We start from the raw sequence: 26,389 nt of genomic DNA, 5'->3' as shown, positions 1-26,389 counted from the left end.
AATAAACACTATTCAAAGAATTAAAAAAATTAAAAAAACAGCACCTATGCATGCATTCTCTGTCTGTTTGGGGTACCACACTTTGCTGCAGCCGAGTACAGCACTAGTGTTTCCTATAAACCCTACCTGATCCAGTTAAAGTGTTAACGGAAAAGATTAAGGACATGGCTGTTGTACAGGAGGGCACGCTTCCTTTTACTTTCCAACAGCTACAGATCAAGGCCTCTCAAAATGCCACAGTCATTACAATAAACGCATCCTTTACTGACATGAGTCTATAATGCGTTGCCAAATGCTAGACAGGACAATGTGTTTAAAGTGCTGCAAGATGACAGTAACGAAACAAGTTAAGAGGGGAATTCACGTTGAAAAAGACGGGTTTACTTTCTGAATATTGCAGATTTTTCTTTGTTAAATGACGCATGCGGCTACTAAATATTTTATTACAAATTCATTATTTAGTTCCTATAACAACAATTAGAGCTACTTCCTTACAATGAAGCTTCCACATTGAAAGAAAAAAAAAAGTTTACTCATGCGCTGTGGATGTTGTGTTAAATGGCCTTTCGTGCCTGTAGTAACCCACACCCCACCCCTCCGCACTCAAAGATTACACATTTATTTCTCCTGGAAGTCTGCAGTTACTCCCATCGTGTCCGGCGAGTACAGTCACCATCGGGACAGAGCTGTGATGGCATCCCGGGTCTCCTTCACCCAAGCCCGCATAGAAGCGGAGCTGGAGCGCTACCGGGCCGAGTGCCAGTGGGACAAGATACCGATGGTCATCGAGCAGATGAAGGTTGCGCGGATCCACGAGGACGGTGAGTGTTCTACACCTGGAGGGTTTAAAGTTGAGGTATCTTCTGTCGCTTCCGGACTGTTTTTAACCACTCACTGCTGCAACAACAACAACAACAACAACAACAACAACAAAATAGCCTAAATAGCGAGAAAAACTTATAGGATTCCATAAATTCCCTACTATAATAAGTGCCCAGTTGTTTAAATTCCACTTGTTTTCAGGGACGTTTCAGGAAGTTGTTTCCAGAGTAGGTGTCTCTTAGATTGTGTCTTAAAGATCATTTGAGTTGAGTTGATTTACACTGGGAACAATGAGGATTTAATGTCTCAACCCAGTTTTTTCAACTGATCTGTAAAAAGTAGGATTTAAAGACTCACTAAGGGTATTAAGTGTTTGTCAAAGATGGATATGTTTTGCATCGCGTGAGTGGCACTGTACTCAAGTTGGACTTTGGACTCTCAAAGATAGAGTGGGTTACTCTGTACTTCAAGTTTTTCTCTGTAAATTGATAATAATAATAATAATAATAACTTGCTTACATCCAGTGGTGTAGTCTACGTGATACGCTTGTATATGCAGTATAGCTCCAGGATTTCCATATACCCACTGAAAAATGCCCGATGGCATGCTAGGCCTACCACATACTTTCCATTATAATTTGGATATATTTTGAATTGTCATCTGTGTTTTTCTTCTTCACATAGGCTAAATAAAGGTATTTCCACTGTAAATTGGTGCATAAAATACAGGAATACAGGAAATGAAGTCGTTGATGCTCAAAACTTACCTGGGGAGGATCCCACTCCCCCCCCCTCCCCCAAAGGCAGCCTGTAGAATCTGTATGTACAGTACAGTATACCCACTACAATACATTACACTACACCACTGCTTACGTCTGTCCTACTGGGCCAGACCAGGGATCAGAGAGGGGTTGCCGGATGGCTCCAACAATTAAATGTCACTCCCTGGAAGTTTACAGTCTATACAACAACAGAGTGTGTACATGATCAAAGGTATTGTATGGCCCTCGGCATTGTTAACACCCCTCCTACAGGATAGATCTGGTACCCCCAGCTGTATCTAATGCTAAACAAGATTTCCCACTGGACAATTCACGTCTGCCTTTTCCCTTGAAATCATTCCACGCCGTGCACATGCTCAAATTGAATGCAAACACGCTTATCACCGTGTGACTCATAAAGCATTACTTTGCTAAGTCGCTAATGCACCTGCCTCCACCTCTCATCTTAGCAGAGTAAACACGGGTTCAGGTGACTCGACTGCAAGTCAGCTGTTGTTGTGCCCGTAACTGGCTGATAGTGCCGACCAGCACTTTCTCCCTGCCTGCACGTGCACTGAAGTGTTAAATCGATGTGGTATTACTGTGTGCATACATGGTTGACATGAGCTGATCTGACAATGAGGGGAAAAATCCAATTTACTGCATAACAGTTTAAAAGAAAAAAAGCCATTGTGGTGCAGACTCTTCATTCTTTGGTCTCTTGTTGTTTAAAGTATTTCACTTGGGATAATTTAAAGTTAGGTGATGTAGTGATTATAATGTGATAGTCTAATTTGATGTCAGTCATACTCAAAGAGCAAGGTTTGCTATTGAAAGATGATGTTGTGCACCACTAGTTAACAATCTCACAAGGAAAGTACAGTACAGCCACCATTTAAGATACTGAGGTTAATACAGTATGTTCCAGTTCTCTGTATTTGTTCTGGGAATGTGGTTATTTTTTTATTGACCTGTGGGGAATTACATTCTACAATTAAAACACTCGGTGGCTATTTTATAAGCTGATTCTAGTATTTTTACATTTAAAGGTACCCTGTGGAGATTTCTTGTAAACCAAAACATGTTTTGAATTCAATGTTTTTTGTATCGTGTGGGTCCTTAAGGTCTAATAAATGCATTTCCTTCCTCATAAAACATTTGCACAGACAATTGTTTATTTAAAAAAAAAAAGTTTTTAGTATAGCTGAAGCTCCACCACAGCTACAACTCCAGTGGGTACCTTTAAATTAAAATGAACATATTGGGAAATAAAATGTACATCAAATTTTATTGAAGAATTAATTCCATAAATGTTGTTGTTGTATCTGGTCCAAATTGTCTGACGGTATAGAAGCATAAAGGGAGCTCCTGACCTCAGTGTTTCTTAAATTCTGTCCACAGCCATATACCAATTTTTACACCTGTCTGTCTGTCTGTCTGTCTGTCTGTCTGTCCGTCCGTCCGTCTGTCTCTGTCTGCCTGTCTGTCTGTCTGTCTGTCTGTCTGTCTGTCTGTCTGTCCGTCCGTCCGTCCGTCCGTCCGTCTGTCCGTCTTTCTCTTTCTGCTTGTCCGTCTGTCTCTGTCTATCTGTCTGTCTATCTGTCTATCTGTCCATCTGTCCGTCTGTCTGTCTGTCTGTCTGTCTGTCTTTCCGTCCGTCCGTCCGTCCGTCTGTCCGTCCGTCCGTCTGTCCATCTGTCCGTCTGTCTCTTTCTGTTTGTCCGCCTGTCCGTCTGTCTCTGTCTGTCTGTCTATCTGTCCATCTGTCTGTCTGTCTGTCTTTCTATCTGTCTGTCCGTCCATCCGTCCGTCTGTCTCTGTCTGCCTGTCCGTCTGTCCGTCTGTCCGTCTGTCCGTCTGTCTGTCTGCCTGTCTGTCTGCCTGTCTGCCTGTCCGTCTGTCCGTCTGTCCGTCTGTCTGTCTGCCTGTCCGTCTGTCTGTCTGTCTGTCTGTCTATCTGTCCGTCTGTCCGTCTGCCTGTCTGTCCATCTGTCCGTCTGTCTGTCTCTCTGTCTCTCTGTTTGTCTGTCTCTCTGTCTTTCTATGTATCACATTATTGTGAAAGCGATATCTCAGGAACGCCTTGAGGGAATGTCTTCATATTTGGCACAGACGTCCACTTGGACTTTGGAGTTCAAAGGTTATGGTCACTGTGACCTCACTAAACACATTTTTGGCCACAACTCAAGAATTCCTACACTAATTATAACATAATTATAACATTTTACACAAACGCCAAATAGGATAAAAATCATCCATGTTTTTGCCAAAAAATACACTTTTATTAAATTGCTTCAAAGTCTTTACTACATTTTTCATTGAGTCTGGACAGACACGGATATAAACTGCAACTTGACTGGTTGGCAGAGGCATACAACCGCAAGGCGGTAATTGTAGTTAGTTTTCATTTGGAGTCGTGTTTCTGTCCACCTGAATATAAGTCCAATATTTGCTCTCCTTTTAGCTCTGTTTTGGTCACCACTACTCCTGAGGTACATTTCTGACTCTTAAGCCGCTATACGTTCCGCTGTGTTCACCAGCTAGTCTCTTCTGTCTGTCTGCTGTTTGGTGTTACAACAGTGCATCACAAAATTACTTCTGAAAAACAGAATCACAGATGAAAGACAGATAACTTGTTTCATTTTACCACTTTATCAGTCATCTTGTATTGAAACAAGAATATGTTGTCCCAAACTGTCCGACAGCACTGTTACCTCTTAACTTATTGCAACACAGACTCTTTCAAAAGTCTAGGCTCCAACTTGTGTGAAATCATAAAATTGCTCCTGCTGTAGCTATGGGCTGACACATGTCCTGCTGTTTATCTCTCACCATCCCAACACTGATAGCTTTAGCCTAGGCTGTGCTGATAAAACGAACTAAGCTTTATCAGAGGTAAGATAGAGGATAGAGGATAAGGAGGCAAAGTCCCTCCCCTTCCGGTGGATAAAACTAACTACGTTTTTTTATCAGCAAATATGTCAAGTACAGTATATCAGGACATAAACACTGCTCACAGAGTTGGCGGAGGAACACACATACACAGCATGGAAAAGGGTAAACAGGAAGGCTTTAATCAAGGGTTAGTGTGTACACAAAAACTGAGGCTTACTACTGGACTCTGAAAGCCCAGTCAGAACAGAGAAACAGAGCAGAAGTAAACTTTAATATCTTCAGTGTAGGTGGACGTGCAGAGCTTATGGTATGATTACAATGTTGAAGCTATTTAAGGAAAGTACCGGGGAAATTAAGCTCAGCGTTAGTTCATGCAGGACGCCGAAGTCACACGCCCGCTGATTGAATTATCATTCCTATCAGACACACACCAATCACAGCCATTCTCACATCAACAATCACTGATCCCTGCTCCACTCACTGCTGCTGCTGCTGGCGACGTTTTACCTCCACCACCCCAGCCTCCAACTTCCTAGTCCTAAAATGACTCAAAGTTTAAAATTGTTTTTAATGTCTTTCTTTTGGCTTACTTTTTATTTTTTATTTTTTTAGCCAGGGGGGGTTTTGGCATGGTGCTCCCTGTTTCAGCTTCGCATGCGGCTTGGCTGGTCCAGGGAGCGTTATCAAGAGCGGAGCCATCAGCGCCAAGCATAACTGTATTTTCATTTGTTGCAATAAATGGTTAAATCTATGATGAGAGTTGTTCCTGACTGAAATAGGAACTGTAGCTTTTGAACACCCTTCAGGGCTCTGGCATGTTTCAACTCCTCTCCCTGAATTGCTGTTTTTAATGGACCGAGTGATGTTTGCTTTGGCTACAGAAACAAATGACCTCTGACCCTGAGATCAGACCTATCCCAACTAACTCAGTTTACTTTTTTACTTTTTCAATCCCACCCCCTAGATGACTACGGGATGCTGCTGATGGCCGAGGTGCTCCTGGAGGAGTGCCTGCAGGAAAACGTAGACCTTTTACGGAGCTCCACCCCTTTGATGGATAAGAACCAGCCCAGACTGGGCCGTGCCAAAAGCCACCTTAACACCGTCCTCAGCCGAGGCCGTCTCACAGTCAGTCTAATCTGGGTTCCTTCAAGTCACCCTATAGTTGTTGATTCCTCTCTGCTTCTTTAACGCTTGTTTTCTTTATTTAACCAAATCAATTATCTGCTGAAACTGTTATGGCACAGAGCACAGGAAGCATTTTGTACAAATATCGTCCTTTGTGTTGCTTCAGTTATTGCCTAACCATTTACTTCCTCTTGTCCTCCAGCCCAGGTATCTGAACGAGGCTCTGCTGCTGATGGCGAAAGTGCACTTTGTGCAGGGTCGCTTCCGCGACGCTCAGGGGATGTGTGCCAGGGTGGGACTGGAGGAGCTGACGCAGAATGAGCAGCCGACCTACCACCTCCGCCTGCTGGCCGAGGCTTTTGTAATTAAAGGTACCTGGCACCTCTAGGGAGTTAAAGTGGACAAATTGGGCTTGTTTTCAAGTTCTTACTTTTATTGTATTGGGTTTCTACTGGAACATGTTTACATGCTTTAATGTTCAAAAAACACATTCTTTTTCTCATACTGTGTGTCTAAATATATACTCGTATTCACCCTCTGTCTGAAACGCTCCGTTTTAGTGCATGTCTCTTTAAGCCTCCCTCCCGAAAAAACTTACGGGAGAAAAACATGCGCTACGAGCATGCACAGAGACGCTTATGCTCTGACTCTGGCTCCGAAACACCTGGGGCATACAAACAAAATAATCTGTGAATAAGCAAGAAGTAGTAGAGAAGAAGACAATGGAAGTAAAGGAAAGCAGGCTGCCTGGCAACACTAGTAAACACATTCATGATAAACACAGATGTACCGCCAAACGTTGCATTTCTGTAATTATGAACGTTACTGCCGCTTACCTCCAAGTGGTAAGGAATGCTTTTCCCAGTGGGGTGTCTGTCTCTGATCACATATTTAAGGCCATTTTGTGCCCTGTGGTCTGTACATTGAGAATCACGCAGATGTTTATACGGGCGAACCTGCTTGGCCTGCTTGCCCTGGTCCTTGGTCTTACCAGCCGACCATGCTGAAATAAAAACCATGCAGCGCGCATCGAGTTACAGAAATTCAGAGGTGCAAGACCATGCGCCGCAACAACTTGCGAAGCCTTCACGCTGGAAATGATAGAGGTGGTGACGTCATTTTATGGCTAGCGCACCTCGCACCGAGAACACCACAGCGACTATAAACCAAGGGTTAGCCTGCTCTGATAAAGAGGCAAAGTCCCTCCCCTTCCGGTGGACCCCATCAGACCTTATTTCAGAAAACAAAATGTAGGGTTGTGAATAGACCTAAAGAGTATTCAATACATTCTGGTGAGAAACACTGAATGTAAAGACAAGCCAAAGCCTTGGGATGTCAGTCTTTTTGGACATCCACTATTAGTGCTGCACAGTTCACATTTAAAGCTTAAGAGTCTTAGGTAGGCTGAGGCAGCACTGAAGACTTTTCCCTAAAAAAACACAGGCAAGACTGAACAGCTCCCTGCTTACATTTCCTTGATGATTCCATTCCTAAACCCTTCGCTAGAAGTTATCACAGCTATAAAATCATAATGACCTTGTATGGTGTTTGGAAGTGGAAGTGGAAGGGAGGCGGTGGGGCGGACTGTTGAAATCCAGTCTGCGGAAATGAATTTAACACGGATGGAAACCATCAGCTTGATTGGATAGATACAGTAGTTATGTCAGTAACCCCCGCAAGTGTTTTTGTTTGAGTCTTAACCTCAGCTTGCTTATGACACTCATGATGAGAAATTGGAAAATGTGGTCCACAAAGCTGACCTTTGTGTTTTCTCTCCAGCTGCCTCACATATGCGATTAAAAGTAGGGTAATTCTTTTACCTCCTATAAATGTCGTTAAAAGTATGGTTGCTCATTCTGTCGGTAGGAATTATCTATCAGAATGGCCTACTTCCTCTATAAATATAGTTAAAAGTAGGTTAGCTCATTATGTCAGGTAGGAAATATCTATCAGAATGGCCTACTTCCTCTATAAATGTAGTTAAAAGTAGGGTAGCTCATTATGTCAGGTAGGAAATATCTATCAGAATGGCCTACTTCCTCTATAAATGTTGTTAAAAGTAGGGTAGCTAATTCTGTCAGGTAGGAAATATCTATCAGAATGGCCTACTTCCTCTATAAATATAGTTAAAAGTAGGTTAGCTCATTATGTCAGGTAGGAAATATCTATCAGAATGGCCTACTTCCTCTATAAATGTAGTTAAAAGTAGGTTAGCTCATTATGTCAGGTAGGAAATATCTATCAGAATGGCCTACTTCCTCTATAAATGTAGTTAAAAGTAGGGTAGCTCATTATGTCAGGTAGGAAATATCTATCAGAATGGCCTACTTCCTCTATAAATGTTGTTAAAAGTAGGGTAGCTAATTCTGTCAGGTAGGAAATATCTATCAGAATGGCCTACTTCCTCTATAAATGTTGTTAAAAGTAGGATAGCTCATTCTGCCAGGTAGTAAATATCTATCAGAATGGCCTACTTCCTCTATAAATGTAGTTAACAGTAGGGTAGCTCATTCTTTCAGATAGGAAATATTTATCAGAATGCCCTACTTCCTCTATAAATGTAGTTAACAGTAGGCTAGCTCATTATGTCAGATAGAAAATATCTACCAGAATGGCCTACTTCCTCTATAAATGAAATTAAAAGTAGGATATCTCATTCTGTCAGGTAGGAAATATCTATCGGAATGGACTACTTCCTCTATAAATGTAGTGAAAAGTAGGGTAACAACACCTAAGTCTAGCCTAACATCTAAAATGGGATAGATTCACAGTAAAGTAACAACGTAAAGTCCTTCAGGGAACAGATTTCCATACAGATGCTGTTTTAACAACCAATGTGATTGTGAGTCATATGTAATGGAAGCATTTACTGTTACTCACAGTCACACATGCTCACAGGCTGTGTGAAGTTTTGTTATAGCAGATTATTTTGGGGTCACTTAAAAAATGTGCTTTGTTTCCAGTCAGATACAATCTTTAGCATTTTGTATTTTTTTTTTTTTTACTCATTGAATAGCAGCAAAATTAACAGTAAGACGACACAGCCTTTACAACATTACAACTGTCTTCTTCCTTTGAGCTCTGGATAATCTTGTTAGGGTCATAATCATCATCGTGTCATTATACTCTCTGTTTCCTAATAAAGGACATGACTGAATGACATCTGACATGAAACTGAGGAGAATTTTATTACAGTAACTGAAAGAGTTTGATTTCCGTTTATTGTTTTGAAATCCACTAAATGAAATTTGCAGCGGATCGTGTTTGACTCTCACATGCTACACAAGAAAACAGATCAGATCCTTTGGGGGTTGCCGAGCTTCTTCCCATGGTTTTTTTGTGTGCATATTCCATATTGTTGTGGGAATGAAGTCAGATGTGAATATTTGGACGACGATGTCTTGTCTATCAGCAGCTCTCTGCTTATTTGATTAAGCCTGGCGTCTGGCCGGAGGCTGCTGTCCATCACAGGCCTCCTGCGGTCTAGAAATGTTCCTGCTCGCTCTGTTTATTTGTACCAATAAGTCCACTAACGGACATCAGACCCAGTGTCCGCCCTGCTCACTTCTTCCTCTGTATTCATGCATTAGCAGTGCGTCCATCTGCACAGCACAATATGCTGATGAAATGGGGATAGTACATGAAAGACATGTAGCGCTTCAGGCGTTTTAATCTTTTCATTTTATTTATTTATTTAATCTTAAATGTGCAATTGGTATAAAATGTTTTAAAATATTTTTTTATAAAATAAGCCTTTTCAAGTGTCAAATAATTTGAAAGCTCAATCGACCACTGCGAAGGAGCTAGCAGAATAGACGCTCTCCAGTGAACAGCAATGCATTTCCTGGCTGCCAATAGTGAATAGTGTGAGATCAATATATATATTTTAGCATGTACACTCTGTATATCACAGGGCATGCACAGGGATAAAATATGAACATCGGATTTCCAAAATGCGGTGAGAAGGTCACATGCAAAACAAATAACCTTTTGCTTACAACAACATAAAAATGCCATTTCACTGTTCATTTGTGCATCTTTTCTAGGGTGTAATACATCATAAGCAGCATCTTAAAAATTATATGAACATTTATGAACTTTGAGACAGACGTATGTGCAGTCCTCTTTGTCACTTTGCATTTGATGATTACGCTGTCATTTAAGCCTAACATTGTCCGTATGTTCAGATATATTTGGAATAATTGTAATATAAATTTACAATATTCTCTTTCTATTTTCCCCATAATTAGGAATATAATCAAGTTTAGAAGAAGATGGACCCCTGACTAGAATTAGTCAGTGATGTGACTTACTTATTTGAAGATGGAACTCTTTTATCAAATTCTGACCTTTTTTGAGTATTCAGAAGATAAGATAAGATAGACTTTATTAATCCCACACTGGGGAAATTCCTGTGCTACAGCAGCTCAAAAGAAAAAAATGTCATCAGAATATACAAATACACATTAAGTAGACATAGGAAAAAAAATATACATAAAGTATAAGAAATAGAAAAAATAGAATTAGTTATAACAATAATAATAATAATAATAGTAATAACAATAGTAATAATAATAGTAATAATAAAACAAAACATATTTACACACTAAACACCCTAGGCAGTATATAAACACAGATATACAGAAAAGACCGCTGATCTTTTACTTTTCAATGACACAAAGTATCTTCATTTACATGCGACTCTAACCTTTTACCTAATTATCAACTGACAATTATAGTTCTCATATTGTAAAGTATATTGTACATTATTTTCTGTATCTCGTGCGTTCACTGCATTGCCTGCCCACCAGGTATTCCCTGCTAACTTAGCCAGCAGTATGCAGTAGCTAAACCATAATTCACCATGTGTTGGTTGTTGGATGGTAGCAGGTTGTGGTCTAATGGTCTAATGGTGTAATTGGTGCCCACGGTCTCTCCTTGTGTCTCAGGTCTGTCTCTGGACCACCAGACAGTTTCTGCATCGTCTCGAGTCCGTCTGTCAGAGAGGGAGGAGGAGAGTCTGTCCTGTTACCTCAGGGCCTGTGACGCTGCCCTGTCCTACCTGCAGGAGCTCGATAAGGTGGAATTTTAAACGTGTTGAGCGTGCATTATACAGTATGTGTGCATGCTTTCATGAGTGTGTGTGTGTGTGTGTGTGTGTGTGTGTGTGTGTGTGTGTGTGTGTGTGTGTGTGTGTGTGTGTTCATGTGACATCACTGACAAATGAAAACAGTTCTTTCAACATTTTCCGTCACAAATATGTAGTATTTAGTTATATTTAGTGATTCTGTATCTGTCATGTAAAACTAAGTACCTTTAATTAGGTACTTGTGCATTACTTGTATTTCCATTTCTATTATATTTCCATTCGACTTCATACTCTGCTTCATATATTTCACAGTTATGTATAGTTGCTGGTTACTTTTCAGATCAAGATTTTAAAACATATGATCAGTGTATGAAATATGATGCATTGTTATGGATTAAACTGCACAAAAGAACATAGAGTGGTTATAATTAGCTTTACCTTATTAACATGTAAGTACTGCTTACATTGTAATGCAGCTATATTAATGATCCAATAACATAATAATAATAAGGGTCATTCTGCATAATTGACACTGTACTTTTTGTTGCCAATACATCTGTACTTTTACTTGGGTATGGTTTTGAATGTAGGACATTTACTTGTAATATCTGTATGTATGTATGTATAACAATTTAAAGGTTTAAATACAGTGAAAATACACTTTGTTGTGCATGTATTTTCAGATTTCAGTAACAACACCCCACACCAAATTAGCCAAAGCCAGTCTGCCTCCTTCACCTGTGGATATCGACCTGGGCTACTTCCTACAGGCTTCCTTACAAAGTGCTTACCTTTGTCTGCTGCAGAGGGGGTGAGTGCACCAACCCTACATACACATAACACATACACAGTGTCTGCCTTCTTTTATGCAAAGTTGCTCTGTAAACCATTGGCATGTTCTTTTAAAAGTACTTGAAATCACCTAGGGTCGTAAAATAATGTCTTCAAATTGATATTTTTTTACGTTGTTGATTGTTGGCCTTTTATAATTTCCAACTGGAAGTCCTAATTCATCTACCTGTGTTTACATTGCTTCACTGGTTATGAACTTTGATTAATGGCTGCAGGCTAGGCTTATCTGACATTGACTGTAATGGAGGGCACCTTGGGCTTTTATCTTCTGTTTTAGAAAGTGTGTAGGAGAAGAAATCAAGGAAAAGCTTTAAAGCACCACTTGACCTCAGCAGCATAGATGCATTTTAATTTGTGACCAGCAGGTGTCAGTGTCAGAAAAGCAAAGTAGTGTTTGAACACACGTTGGACTGTCAAATACACTCCAGTTTCCAGTACATAGCTGAAACTAATGCAGTCTAATACAGCAGTCCAGCAGTAACTCACCAATTCATGAAGGTTGTAATGTTGAGTTTTTCATAGAACTGTAACAGAGAGGTGTTTTCTTTCTACCATATCTGTTGGACAAAATAATATAAACACTTCCAACAGGGTGTATTGCTCCAGTTGTTGTAAAATGTCTCTCTATTGTTCATATGGCGAGCTGACCCTGGGTATGTGAAGCAGTATGCAGTCGGAATATCAGAGCTATCTTTCACAGCCTCTTATCATTCTGTCCTACTGTAAACAGTTTGATATTAACAGTGGGTTTGTGTGTGTGTGTGTGTGTGTGTGTGTGTGTGTGTGTGTGTGTGTGTGTGTGTGTGTGTGTGTGTGTGTGTGTTAGCCATCTAGCACAGGGTGCTCACCAGCTGCGCAGGGTCCTCAGGGTGGTGGAGTCACGAGGGTCTCAGAGCTTCAAGAAGGTGGGATGCACGCACACACACACACACACACACACACACAAATAGCTGCTGTAGTTTGTATTGCTATCTGCTAAGCATTAATTATTCTATAGTGTACCAGCGCAATTGCAGATTGGTAGCTACAAAATATGATGGAATAATTATAATACTGCTTTGAACACTGTAGGCTTATGCTTATGTAGGCTTATGCTTATCCACCCAGTATTTACAGTATCCTGTTAATACAGATAATACTGGTTTAAGCGGACGAAGATGGATGGATGGATGGATGTTAATACATTGTGGTTTTCTCAGTCTGCAGCGAGAAAGCTAGCTGAGGTGCTGCTGAGCTCCGTCAGTGAGGACAGCTACTGGCCCCCGCTGGGCCCCCCACCCTCAGCCTGGCTTCAAAGAGAGGGAGCCGCCGCCTCCAAAGACGCCATCTACCCCACTGTTAAACCCCCGCAACGTTACAGCACGGACGGGTTCGTTTGTTTCATTTCTATGTCACTAACTGTTTCCACTTTACCCGTCTTAATCCTCTTGATTCTCTTATCCATGCGATCCAACTAGTGTGACCAGGCATCCCAAAAAATTCAGGACAGTCCTGAATTACAAGCAGTTGTCCCTAATCCTGTCCTGTTTGTCCTGACAATTAGACTGATTATGTCCGTTGCCTACATGAATTATGGCTGTCGTAGTTTTTTTTTTTGTTAGCCCGTGTAGAGGGGGTCAGCCCTATGTTCCCACAGTCCAATGGTCCCACAGCCCAGTGGTCCCACAGCCCAGTGGTCCCACAGCCCTATGTTCCCACAGCCCAATGGTCCCACAGCCCAGTGGTCCCACAGCCCAGTGGTCCCACAGCCCTATGTTCCCACAGCCCAATGGTCCCACAGCCCTATGTTCCCACAGCCCAATGATCCCTCAGCCCAATGTTCCCACATTTCTAAGAATGATTTTTTTCACTGAAAATTAGGCCCTATGTTCCCACATTTCTAAGATTTTTCTTAAAATTAGGCCCTATGTTAGGGTTATGGTTACATTCCATCTGTAGTCCATTGCTACTGGATAATAGGTTGGGTGTAATTGGCTACCAATTTGGGAGAAAGGGGGATCAAATCTGATACAAATTTATGAAAAAGCAAATGTGGGAGCTGTGGGAACATAGGGCCATCATAAATTTGTATCAGATTTGATCCCCCTTTCTCCCAATTTGGTAGCCAATTACACCCAACCTATTATCCATGATGAATTACAACATGTACAAAGGGATATTAAACCTGGTAAACATCCAGCCAAAAAGCAAAAATGTTACTGCAGGTACTGGGAGGAGTGTGGAGGGAAATACCCGTAGATCATTGCTGCCTTACGAGATCCAAACTAAGCGTTTTGCAAAGTCTGCAGGAAAGAATATGGCATTTTGCACGCAGGGGAGGCATCACTGTTACATTCAACACAGTCATTGTGTTTTTTCTTTTCTTATGACAGACAGTTGACTTTTGCATGTTTGACTATAATTTGACACTGCTACTGGAGGCCACGGCCATCCTCAATTCCCCTATGCCGAATTTCACCCATTGTCATCTGGTCACCCTAGATCCAAAACGCAGTGTACTAAGTGCTATTACTTTACCCAAGTTCAAAATGTAAGAAGCGTTATGCCTCTTGGGATTATATTTTGTTACTTATTTGTGTCAACTCACCATTGTGCCCACATCAGTTATCTCTTGGAGTCCATTTCCTTTGTCAAAGTTGCACTTTCAGCCAATGTGGTATCAGTTTTGTTCAAGATACTATCCTCTCAACAACTGTAGCATTTTGGCAGTTTGTCCAAGTGTTTTTTGTACTAAAGACTGACTCATCATTAGGGAGGCGGGCATCTGAGTCACGTCTCTACAAAGTGAAAGTACACATTTTCACATGGAAAGTCAGGTAACAGACTTTCCCTGAGAGTGCTCGTAGGCTACCAGTTTACACTGGGTCTTTCAATGTGAGGAATCCCAGCACACCCAAATTATCTCACACACCTCTCCTCCTCTTATCAGTGTGGTCTCTATCTGTACTCATCTGAAGAAGCAGAAAACAAACATACTATACTACCCGCCTACTGTAATATACCTGTGAATATGCATAGGGCAATTTTTCAATCACGGTCCAACAAACAATCAGTATCATGTCAAGTAAGACACTGTAACATACCATGACATGAAGGGTGACATTGACATGAAAAAGTTATTATCTGCATCAGCAAACTAAACTGCATCAACATATTCTGCATTTCCCTGTTTGCATGGATCCTGCAATCCTGATGGATCCTTGCTCAGGCCCTGCGAACTATACTTAGTCCCCACCACATGACTAATTCTGCCCACACTATCATAAGTGAAGATCTAAATCCATGTCTGAGATTAGAAGGAAAGGAGGAACCGGAGCCTTCACCCTGAGGAATAGCTGAGCTTGAGTATTGTTCATGGCTTTTGTCATCAGTTACCACTTTTGAAAAGGTCACGACGGTGTGTGGTAAATGTGTCGAGAGGGAGAAGAAGCAAAGAAAGTGATGAATGAGAGGGATGGGAGAGGTAGAGATGGAAGAAATTAACGTGTGTGTGTGTGTGTGTGTGTGTGTGTGTGTGTGTGTGTGTGTGTGTGTGTGTGTGTGTGTGTGTGTGTGTGTGTGTGTGTGTGAGAGACATCTGAGATGGTGCTGTGTAGTGATACACCCAGGATGGTCCGTGTTGTGTTACATCACCACAAGTGAGACAGAAACTGGACACTCCCAGCAATCTGGCAATCGACCTCAGGACAAGCTGCGCGTGTGTGTGTGTGTGTGTGTGTGAGGGGTAGACTTCCTGGTATTGGTACTATTTCCTGTTTCCTGTGTCCTGGCAGTTGCTTCTGTCCTCAGGACGTGGTGGAGGAAGCTGTGTTGCTGCTGCTCATCACAGAGTCCATGGTAAGACACACACACACGCACACGCACACGCACACGCACACGCACACACACATGCCTTCTCTAGTAGTTCCCTTACACTCCACATTCTCAGCCTTTTTGCTTTAAAAATACATACAAGGAACAGATACTCCCTTTCCCAGAGGACCTTTCTGCTGTTGACGCTGATCGGTATCACCACCTTTCCCTTCCTTAGTTTTCCTCCTCTTTCCTCCTTCCTCCTCCTGTTCCTCACTCAGCATCTCTGTTCGTCCAGGCCAGCGGTGAGGCGGTGATCAGTCGTCTGCCAGACCAGGCGGAAGTTCGTCAGACCAGCCTGCAGGATGCCACCTCTGTTTATGACCTGCTCACCATCGGCATGGCCAGGAGAGGGCAGTACGGCATGCTTTCTGAGGTGTGGTGACACACACACACACACACACGCACACGCACACGCACACGCACACGCACGCATGCACGCACACACACAAACAGAGACACACTCCATGGAGGTCTGAGGGGAGGAGGGCAAAAGTGTGAGAGATGAGATGTGTTAGTGAGAGCTTTGCCCTTTGCAAAACTTTTTAATTTATGTCCTTATCACTTTAAGCAAAGGGATTTTGTGTCTTTTTCTACTTCCTCCTACATTTTTTCTCTCACAGCTCACATTTCAAATGCCTCCTCTATTTTCTCTTTTTTCTTTCTACAAACTCTGGTACCCCATGTGACCTGACCTCAGGTGTAGGAAGTTGGGGAGGCGGAGGTTAGAGGGGTTGTCTAAAATTAGGATTGTCCACCTGTCTGACTGATTCATAGATAGCATCAGTCATCTTATAAGGAGTACCACACACACACACACACACACACACACACACACACACACACACACACACACACACACACACACACACACACACACACACACACACACACACACACACACACACACACACACACACACACACACACACACACACACACACACACACACACACACACACACTCATACAAACTGAGGTAGTTCCACTTAGACCAGTGGATCAGTTTGCTGATATATGAGGCCAGTATGGGCCATTTATTAGGAATGTCAGCCGGTCAGTGCCATCCATCTCTGATGTGATGAATAAGATTCCCATTAATTGATTACAGCCTTACTGAAGTCATCAATCACTCCATGAGGTGAAGTTCTGATTCTAATATCAAATTCCAGTTGGAGGATACACACGTATGCATCTTACATCTTTGTAAGAATATAATTCCGAAAAAGTTGTGTTGGAGGCTTGTGTGGAAAAAATTCAGTGATTTGACATTTTTGGATTGGATTAATATTACGGACGCATTAATGTGTAAGTACTGTAGCTGGTCGAGGTAGGGACTGTTTTAGCTATGCTGGCAGCATGGCTCCAGGGATGGCAGTGTCAGTCAGCCCGACCGACCCTTTTGGTCTATTGGATGGATTGCCATGACATGAATGAAAAGATGTTCAACGTGCCCAGTAAATGAGTCCTAATGACTTTGGTGATCTTTTGACTTTTTATCTAGCGCCACCCTGAGGTTGGAATTTCGCTGTTGAGTTAAATATCTTGACAGGAACTTGAAGGATTGCCATGCAATTTGGTACACGCATTCATGTTTCCCACAAATTGAATTGTCAATTTGTCCAAATCCTAGCTCTGCATATTATATTAACCCCCTAACTAGGGGTTAAATTGGGATTGTTATGTGTCGGCCTAATTTAGTAGGGTTAACAAGGGTCAGCACTATTATGTATTACGTATGCAGCAGCAGCAATGACAGTTGCAGTTTTATAATAGCGACTTTACAAGTGTTCCTGTAGTTGATACTCAGCCTAGTTCACTCATCGCATCGTTTAAGAAATACCCACAGTATTTTCAGTAATACATTTCGCTATGCTGAGCAGGACAGCAGCAAATGCAGCCTTTCTAATAAGTGCACATTATTGAATCAGAATATTGGGCAGACCTTTTTTTTCCTGGTTAAGCTCACAAGTGCATGACTGACGACATCTGACTGAGAGGCGCTCCACGCCATCCTCTGCTCGTCCACACACACATCAATCACATCATTATGGACTAAAACAGCACTGAGTGGGTGGTGAGCGGTTTCTTCAAGCAAGAAAAATGAAGTCGAGCGGCCATTCAGTTAAGGGATGTAAATGAAGGGAAATGAGGGAATACATGTATTGTTCCTAACCCTGGCTTTCCTGAGTTGTTTCCTGTAATGGATTAAGAGAGTTTGAGTAAATACATTTTTTTGGCTCAGTCTGGGTTAACCTGTCCAGACTGTGCCTGAACCTGTACCTACGCTTCCCACTTGTATCAATTATATCACTTGAACATATTTGTGTGTCTGCATTTCTCCTCGCAGTGTCTGGAGCGAGCCATGAAGTTTTCTTTCAACGAGTTCCACCTCTGGCACCAGCTGGGCCTGTCACTCATGGCGGCTGGGAAGGTGAGCTCATTTCTCCTTTTATACCAGCAACAGCCCCTCACACACAACATGCCACACCCGAAGGCGACATCCATCTCCTGCCATACCTCTGTCCTGTACACTGCTGCGCTTCCTCCTCTCCCTCATGTCCAGACATGCAACAAATAGTATTCGCAGATAGGTGTGCAGGCTGCTTGGAGAAGCAGATGGGTTGAGTTTTTTTTAATATGGACAATTCAAATATTGAATATATATTTTTCTATTATAATATTTAAGTACCGGTAAATTCATTCATTCACAAAGGTACACTAAAAGGGCATGTAACTACAGTATTAGTCTAAGCCACGTAGTACAGAATTTCCTTCATGGCAACTCCCATCTGCTATTGCAAAAATAAAGATTGGGAAATACTATTGAATCCATTTGCTGCTAAATAAAGATTAATATTGTTGTCATGTTAAAAAAATGCACAAATGGGAATCCTCAAAAGGAGCTGGAATAGCTCTCTCACTCTCTCTCTCCTCCCTTAGTGTGTGTGTGTGTGTGTGTGTGTGTGTGTGTGACAGAAAAATTGATCTGGGTTGCAGGATAAAATGACACTGCAGATCAATGGAGAGATCTAGAAATAGGCAGTTCCCTAGAAGGAGAAGGGGCCGCCTCAGTGTCGTCAGATCCGCTTCTATTTAGGGCCAGCCGGGTGTGTGTGTGTGTGTGTGTGTGTGTGTGAGCGCATGTGTGTGAGCGCATGTGCACGTGCACGTGGTCCATTAATGATTGACCTACATGTATTAAGTGACTGTGTGCCTAAATGAGTCTATTAAGGCTGTGTAAGGAAAGTTGATGTGTGTTTGATTCACTCGCTTAAAGCGATCCATGTCATCTGTGGCTGCATGGTAACTGGCTGCTGCATGCACATGAATCACAATTTGTCAGTGACATTTGTATGTGTGTGTGTGTGTGTGTGTGTGTGTGTGTGTGTGTGTGTGTGTGTGTGTGTGTGTGTGTGTGTGTGTGTGTGTGTGTGTGTGTGTGTGCGTGTGTGTGTGTGTGTGTGTGTGTGTGTGTGTGTGTGTGTGTGTGTTCCTTTCAGGGCATTGGTGCTGTGTCTGTATTTAAAGAGTGTACCAGGATGAAACCAGAGGACCCCTCATTGCCCCTATTGGCTGCTAAAGTCTGCATTGGTCAACTTCACTGGGTGAATACACACAAAACATTCACATACACAAGATAATACACATTACACACACACACACACACACACACACACACACACACACACACACACACACACCTGGACTCAAATACATACAGTACACATGCCATTGAGAGTCAGGTCTGTGAGCTTGAACAATTTACAGACATTAGGACATTTTATTTTGCTTTTAGCGCTGTTTTTTTTCTCATCATTTCCCAGGGATATTTGTTACAGTGATATCTTTGAATATTCTATGGATGACTTTCTGTAGGTGGAGCTGTTTTCCCTGTCTGTTCAGCCACGTGGTGGCTTTTGATGCTCCCGCTAACTCCTCTATTGAGAGATATAGTACATACAGAGTAGCAGATGTTTACATCCCCATAAAGAGGTCCCTAGATTATTTTGAGGGGTCAACAGGGGGGGTGGCCTTGACCAACTGCCACTTTGCTTGTTGCAAAGCCATGATGTCTCTTTCTCTCTCATGGGCGGGCCAAATTCTCTGGGCGGGCAAAGCAGAGAAAGGGGCGGTAACCTTGCTCCTTATGACCTCATAAGGAGAAGATTCCAGATCGGCCCATCTGAGCTTTCATTTTCTCAAAGGAAGAGCAGGATACCCAGGGCTCGGTTTACACCTATCACCATTTCTAGCCACTGGGGGACCATAGGCAGGCTGGGGGAACTCATATTAATGTTAAAAAAACTCATAAAGTTAAATTTTCATTCCATGGGACCTTTAATGTTTAAATTTGTAAAGGACACTTTCACCTCTTCATCCCTCTGTAAATCCTTCAAACAAAACAATCTAACAGTCTTTGCTTAAACTACTCACAACTCAAGTCATGTGCATTAACCCTTAAAGCAGTGGCTCCAAACCTTGGGTCATGAGATGATGACTGTGTTTTTTTAATTTTTTTTTTTTTTAAACATTTATCTAACATTTGCTCATTTTTAGCCATGCTAGCAGCTCTAGGGCTCTAACAAGCGCAATGTTGTCCGTCAGTTGGTCTGTCTTTTGGTTCACCTTGTTACGGTTAGGACAGAACGGACCCAAATGCAGAACTCAGCACAAATCACTTTATTAGGGAAAATGGGTAAGTGAGTGGGGGAGTGGGGAGGAGGATGCCAGAGAGGTGAGCACAGGCAAGGGGCTGGAACCGGGAACAGAGGCACGGGGAGACCGGGTCTGAGAACTCGACGGGGAAGTACTGGAGCGCGGAGAGGCGAGGGCTGAGGCAGGCTGGTGCAGGAAACCGTGAGGGGGAACTGGATGGAGGAGCCAGCTGACTGGAGGCAGAGTGACGAGGAAGGCAATGGCTGAAACAAAAAGACAGAAAACGGATTACAAAGATACAAGCAGAAGAACACTCAGGGGAATTTGCAGAAGCTTGAGACGCGTGTCACCAAGTAGGCAGGAGCAACGATCAAGCGAAGGTGGTGAGTCAATCCGGGGTTTATATACTGGGCTTGATTGGAGTTGATGGCCGGCAGGTGTGTATGGTGGGAAGAGCGGTAGTGAGGAGGCGAGCAGGTGTGCGCAATCAGCTGGCTGGCACAGGCAGGAAGGGAGGGGGGAACACAGAGAGAACCAGAGGCAACACAAACTGACAGCAAAACATGAGGAAAAGAAAAACAGAAACTCACAGCCAGCCGGACTCCAACCACCACACACCTCTTGTATCCAGACTGATGGACGTTTCAAATGCATTTTAAATTGTAAATATCATTCTGCCACTGTGGAGATATCAAGGTCTAAAGTCTGTCCGCAAATTTGAGGGCATAGGTTCAAGGTGTATAACATTAGTAGGCTATGAGCTGTAGGTGGGTGATTTCAACAGCTGACCTAGGGAAAAACATTGAACATTTGACTTAGGTAAAAAAGCAAAGTCTTATCTTTGTCTGGTCTGATTCATTCTTCATCTGGAACTAATGAGATGTCACAAATCTGCATTCGAGCGCAGTATAGCAGACAATCAATCCATGCATGTTCATTTTCAGTCACAACTGTCCCCTAAGCTTCAGCGAACACTCTTAAGATCATAAGTTGAAAGGTGCCGTAGCATCATATTCTGCACTACATGGACAGCACCTTTATAGAATATTTACTGTGTAGGCCTACATAGAGAGTCATAACAGAGCAGCAGCACTGCGTCGCTAATGTTTCGGGATTGACACGGGTGTCACTTAGGCATACACGCATCACTGTGAAGCCGGCCAGCTTGGATAGTCCTGCTGTTCCTGATCTGGGCAGGAGGGAGAAAGTCACATCAACAGTGGTATTTAGGGTGGAGGGGGAGAGAGAGAATGAGCGAGTGTGAGTGAGTGAGACAGAGAGAGAGAGAGAGAGAGAGAGAGAGAGAGAGAGAGAAAGGGGTCAGAGATTAGAAAAGAGGAGCTAACAGTAGCGAATGGAGAGAGCACATCTGTCAGTGGCTGGAGATCAGGCCGGAGACACTAAGGAGCTTACAGCCTTAATCACAATGGGAGGCTATGGCCATAGTGCAGTGGGGCATTACATAAATGGGCCACCATTATCCACGATCAGCTCCACTGGACAGTCTGAACTATTATCTAGCCAGGAACATTTCTTTTTTTGTGGCCCACTAGCCCACAGACCAGACCAAAACGTCATTGCAATGTCCTCATATTTTTTCACGTTTTCAGAGAGTTCCTATACATGTTGATGAAAAAAGGATCTGAGGGCATAATGAAATCCTCTCCAAACTTATGACGTCACTACAAACTGCACGACTGGCCATCTGAAAGCAAAGCTGCTTTTGTAAATTCCTGAAGAGCAGTTTTGCAGATGCGAGGTTTTCACCCGACAACAGTGACACGTTCTTCTTTTACACCATTCAAGGGAGAGAAAAAAAAACCATAATCCTCCTAAGGCGTGCGTGTGTTTAAATGACTAGCTATTCTGTGCAGGCTTTGAACTCGCAAGGGCCTGGATTCAGAGAAAGAGACAGAGAGAGAGCACAGGAGGAGGATGAAGGGAGGAAGAAGAAGAAGAAGAAGAAGAAGAAGAAGAGGGGGAGGGTGTCAGAGCAGTTGGCTCGCTGTTGCGCTGGCGTGCCGTCAAAGGCATTACCCCCTCTACGCCCACCTGCCCGGCTGCCCGCCACCAGCCATACCTCACACCGAGTGACACACTTTCACTCAGCTCAATGCACCTCGGCTCAGCCGCACGCTGCCTGCAGCATGTGTGGGCGAGTGTGTGTGTGTGTGTGTGTGTGTGTGTGTGTGTGTGTGTGTGTATCCTTCAGAAAACTCTGCGTTGTCCTTGAATCTACTCGGACTGTCCTCACACTAAACTCACAACGGGCTCTGCCATCAATACTCCATTACCCTGCTGCATCCTCAGCCTCATTTACGTCTCAGGGCTGCAAAGTTCTTCCTCTCACGCACACATGAAAGAGAGGAGGTTGCAGGCCCTGCTTTCCGGTACAGTACCCTCACAATGCTTGGACGAGATTTATTTTTTTCTTAATATTATAGGTTATTGGTTTCATGAGCAGAATAATTCAGTATTGCACCCGGCCATTCAAGTATATACAATAAAACTAACATTCTTCAGGGGCTAATTTAGTGTGCGTTTGTGTGTGTGTGCGTGTGTGTGTGTGTGTGTGTGTGTGTGTGTGTGTGTGTGTGTGTGTGTGTGTGTGTGTGTGTGTGTGTGTGTGTGTGTGTCCAGTTTGAGGAGGCCAAGGCTCTGTCGCAGAGTGTGGTGTCGATGGGCGAAGAAGCCGAAGAATTTCTACCTCGGGCCTACCTGTCCGTGGGACTCTGCTGCAGTTTACAGGCCTCTGACGGTAAGGACACAAATAGATAAATATACTGAGAGCATCCTCCACAGGAAAACAACAGTAGCATTCATTTGTTCACATGTTCAGATGTTGTTACATGTTGTCTGACAATCGGTATGTGATTAATGACTCTCTGAAGCAAAGGTGGAAGGCCGTAAAACATCTTGTACATCTAACCTCTTGGTTCCACCATGGATCACATCCTGACTCTTTTTTTTTCTTTCTTTTGGCCATTCCTGGCTTTATTCGATAGGGGGGGGGAGGAGGGGGGGGGGGGAAGACATGCAGTAAAACTGTCACAGTTCGGACTCAAACCCTGGACCTTCTGTGTCGAAGAATAAACCTCTGCACATGTGCGCCCGCTCTGCCAACTGAGCTAACCGGCCACCACATCCCTGACTCTTTAACATTTGTTTTCATAATCGCAATCTGATCACAGTCTTAGCTGAAGTTATATTATTAAGGGCTTTTTTTATGACATATACTTTTGCTGCTGAAATATAGCAAAGCTGAAACTGTGCTGTGGGTAAACTTTTGGTTCTGTCCCCTCTCTCTCTCTCTTTCTCTCTCTCTCTCCAGCCACTCTGAAAGCTGATCGAAATGAATTAAACAAAAAAGCACTACGAGCTTTGAGCAAGTATGTTCTGGTTCTACTATTTCTCTGTTTATCAGTTGTTGTAGTTTTGCTCATAGCATACGTACATACATGTATGGAGCATTTTATTTTTAGCTATGCTGCTGTAGCTACACTAATGTGGTAAAGATAGCATGTTGCCATGGAATATGCATGGCATAGGCATGTTAGCATTTAGCTAAAAGCACCAATGAGCACCAAAGAGCTGCTAGAGTGGCTGTAGATCTCCAGGTTTTTGTTTCATATGGCAATCAAAAGGTTTGCCCTCCTGGCATAAAATCTTCGCTAACACAACGTGAGCCATCATGGGTTTCTTTCTCTCCTGCACAGGGCTCATTCATTAGACCCCCAGGATGCTCAGATTGCTATGTACCTGGCTCTGCAGCTGGCACTTGTGCGCCAGGTATAAGGGGGGAAATGGGAAAGTTATCATATGTTTTGTTAATAAACACCAGACATGAATCATTAGAAAGCATTGCAGATGGTACCTGAGCATGGGTGTGTGTGTGTGCGTCTGGCAGGTATCAGCAGCCATTGAGCCCCTGCAGGCAGCTTTATCTCTCCGTGGGGACGACTTACACTCCCTCCACCTGCTGACTCTGCTGCTGAGTGCCCAGAAACACCACCGTCATGCCCTGGACACCCTAAGCCTGGCTCTCAGCCAGCACCCCAGCAACTTCAAGTAAAACCCACTATACCGTCCCACTCACACAGGCAACAATAAATGTTGGTTAGGATCAGGCACCAATATATCGCTGTACAGATGTAACTAGACTTTGTAGTTTGTGTGTGTGTGTGTGTGTGTGTGTGTGTGTGTGTGTGTGTGTGTGTGTGTGTGTGTGTGTGTCTCTGTGTGTGTGTGTGTGTGTGTGTGTGTGTGTGTGTGTGTGGAGTAGCTCCAGTGAGTCATGCAGCAAGGCCATGTCCCAACACTGGTCCTCTCCATAGGCATAGGGTGTCTCAGCTGGACTGTGTTTGAGGCCAAGCACACACACACACACACACACACACTTGACGCCTTATTTAGACGTGCCAGAGTGGAGGTCTGCATTGTGGTACCTATGCCCCTCATACACCCTTACCCTTTTAACACTGCAGCTCTGACCCGAGCCCTAGTGCTGCTTTTCTTACAGAATTCATTTGTCCAACACATACCCCCACCGGTCTATTACATTAAACAGGTTAAAACACTCTGACTCTAATACATTTGGGGCAGGTAGGGATTCACTGATTTGATTTGGGACATGTTTAATAAGTTGCCATATCGTACCATGCATCCACAATTTGTTTAAACATGAAAAATTTTTAAAACCCACATACTATTAGATAACTCTTATCTATCAGAGTTACTAACAAGATATCTTTTATTGTGGTTTTTTTATGTACAAAAGGCTTTCAAACTTACACTAGCATTTTGTTTGATATTTTATAATCTTATCTTTGTATTTAATTACATAACAAAAAAAGACTATGACATTTTTTTACCCCCCCAAATACATTTCTAATAAGAATCCAGCTTGAAATGAAATTGTGCTAAAACAGGTCAGCAGCAGCCAAAAGCACTGCATTTATGCACTTTCACATTAGCTTACAGTACAGGAAGGATTCCAGTCTGTCATCCTGAACAAACACATTAAAACATTCATTAGCTGTGGAGGAAGCTGGAACGTGGATAACATTAACTATCCAGGCCAATTATTCCACACTAACCATAATATGTAAGCATGTTGCATCATCTTTCGGATGTGTTTTCTCTCCATTTCAAAGCCCGGTAAAGCATTTCATAATGCAGCCATTTGGGGTCAGTGTTGGCCTCCACGGTCCCAGTACAAACAGATGGGGTACATCCATACATCAGGAGGCAGAGGAAGGGAGAGGAAATGCAGAAAAACAAGAAAATTGATGAAACAACGAAGAGAAGGAAGAATATAAGAGCCTGGCAGGAAGAAGAAAACACAGAGACAGAGTGGGTGGATGTTCAAAAGACGATGGCTTTATAATTACACAAGCTTTACTGATCAGCAATGTTAAATTTGAAGATGAAATATGTTCTCTCTATGTCTAGATGCAAACACTTTGACACACACACACCTCCTCCGTAGAGACACTTGACTGCGTTGACCCATTTAAGAGCTCTTTCCAGGCTCAGCCAATCACATAGCTTTCTGCGCCAGGAATCCCCATCGCCCCGGTAACCATGAGGTCATATGGGTAGCGCAGACAGCATCAGTTGTTGTTCCCAAACTGTTGTTATGGAGCGGTAGAGAGACACTGACTTAGAGAGAAAGAGAGATCGGGAGATACAAATGTAATTACTGAATGGAACGGCTGATTTCAAATTAATTCTTAATGAACGTCTATTTACTGTATTATAACCCCTGATATTTATTGATCTATGTTTCTAATACTACTTTTATTGGTCTGTCATGCCAGTAAAGCATATTTTAACTGAGCCAACTAAAAGCTAAAGAGAGACAGACAGTAGTGTTCTACACCAATCTGAAATGTTAGCCCTAGCCTGACCTGGCCCAATTCATTTGGGCCCAAGTGGCCTGGGACCGACAGCTAACACACTTTCTCATCCCTCTATCTGTCTCTCCCAAAAAAGTAGGAGTGCTGGTTTGAGTGTAGCAGTGTAAGAAACACACAGCGTAGCCTGATGCTATACCAGTCTGTCTATAATAATTAAGTAATATTACTGGAAACATGATATTGTTTAATATATAATATGGAAACCTAACCTGGGTAATGTTACGGTTCTCGTCAAGTTCATTAGTTAGCCAGCATCTTTCCTCACTGATACATTTGTTACCCTGAAGTAGATCATGACGGTGTGGTTCCCAGCACTCAAAGCTGCTCTAATCAATAGTTTTATATTGACAAAGGATTAAATGTGTAATGTGAAACCCACACATAATGATAATTGGACTCTGCAGTTCCCCCTTC

The 26,389-nt window shown here is 42.9% G+C and overlaps 1 protein-coding gene across 1 annotated transcript in view; it reads left to right on the top strand.

The window, feature by feature from the left end:
• Window positions 1-588: 588 nt before the first annotated feature.
• The window catches only part of ttc7a (tetratricopeptide repeat domain 7A), a 57,632-nt gene continuing 31,831 nt past the window's right edge, over window positions 589-26,389 (top strand). Inside the window, exons 1-15 of the mRNA XM_028604139.1 lie at window positions 589-821; window positions 5,443-5,606; window positions 5,809-5,977; window positions 10,556-10,686; window positions 11,379-11,506; window positions 12,374-12,452; window positions 12,747-12,916; window positions 15,321-15,384; window positions 15,638-15,775; window positions 17,749-17,832; window positions 18,902-19,006; window positions 22,698-22,815; window positions 23,389-23,446; window positions 23,774-23,846; window positions 23,965-24,125. Of these exons, the coding sequence (XP_028459940.1) occupies window positions 692-821; window positions 5,443-5,606; window positions 5,809-5,977; window positions 10,556-10,686; window positions 11,379-11,506; window positions 12,374-12,452; window positions 12,747-12,916; window positions 15,321-15,384; window positions 15,638-15,775; window positions 17,749-17,832; window positions 18,902-19,006; window positions 22,698-22,815; window positions 23,389-23,446; window positions 23,774-23,846; window positions 23,965-24,125 (1,772 nt within the window). The 5' untranslated portion in view covers window positions 589-691. The remainder of the gene's footprint in view (window positions 822-5,442; window positions 5,607-5,808; window positions 5,978-10,555; window positions 10,687-11,378; window positions 11,507-12,373; window positions 12,453-12,746; window positions 12,917-15,320; window positions 15,385-15,637; window positions 15,776-17,748; window positions 17,833-18,901; window positions 19,007-22,697; window positions 22,816-23,388; window positions 23,447-23,773; window positions 23,847-23,964; window positions 24,126-26,389) is intronic.

This window comes from Perca flavescens, chromosome 17 (genome assembly GCF_004354835.1).
Source record: "Perca flavescens isolate YP-PL-M2 chromosome 17, PFLA_1.0, whole genome shotgun sequence".
Lineage (NCBI taxonomy): Eukaryota > Metazoa > Chordata > Actinopteri > Perciformes > Percidae > Perca > Perca flavescens.
Note: the sequence above shows the minus strand (reverse complement) of the source record. Positions and strands in the feature narration are given on the sequence as shown.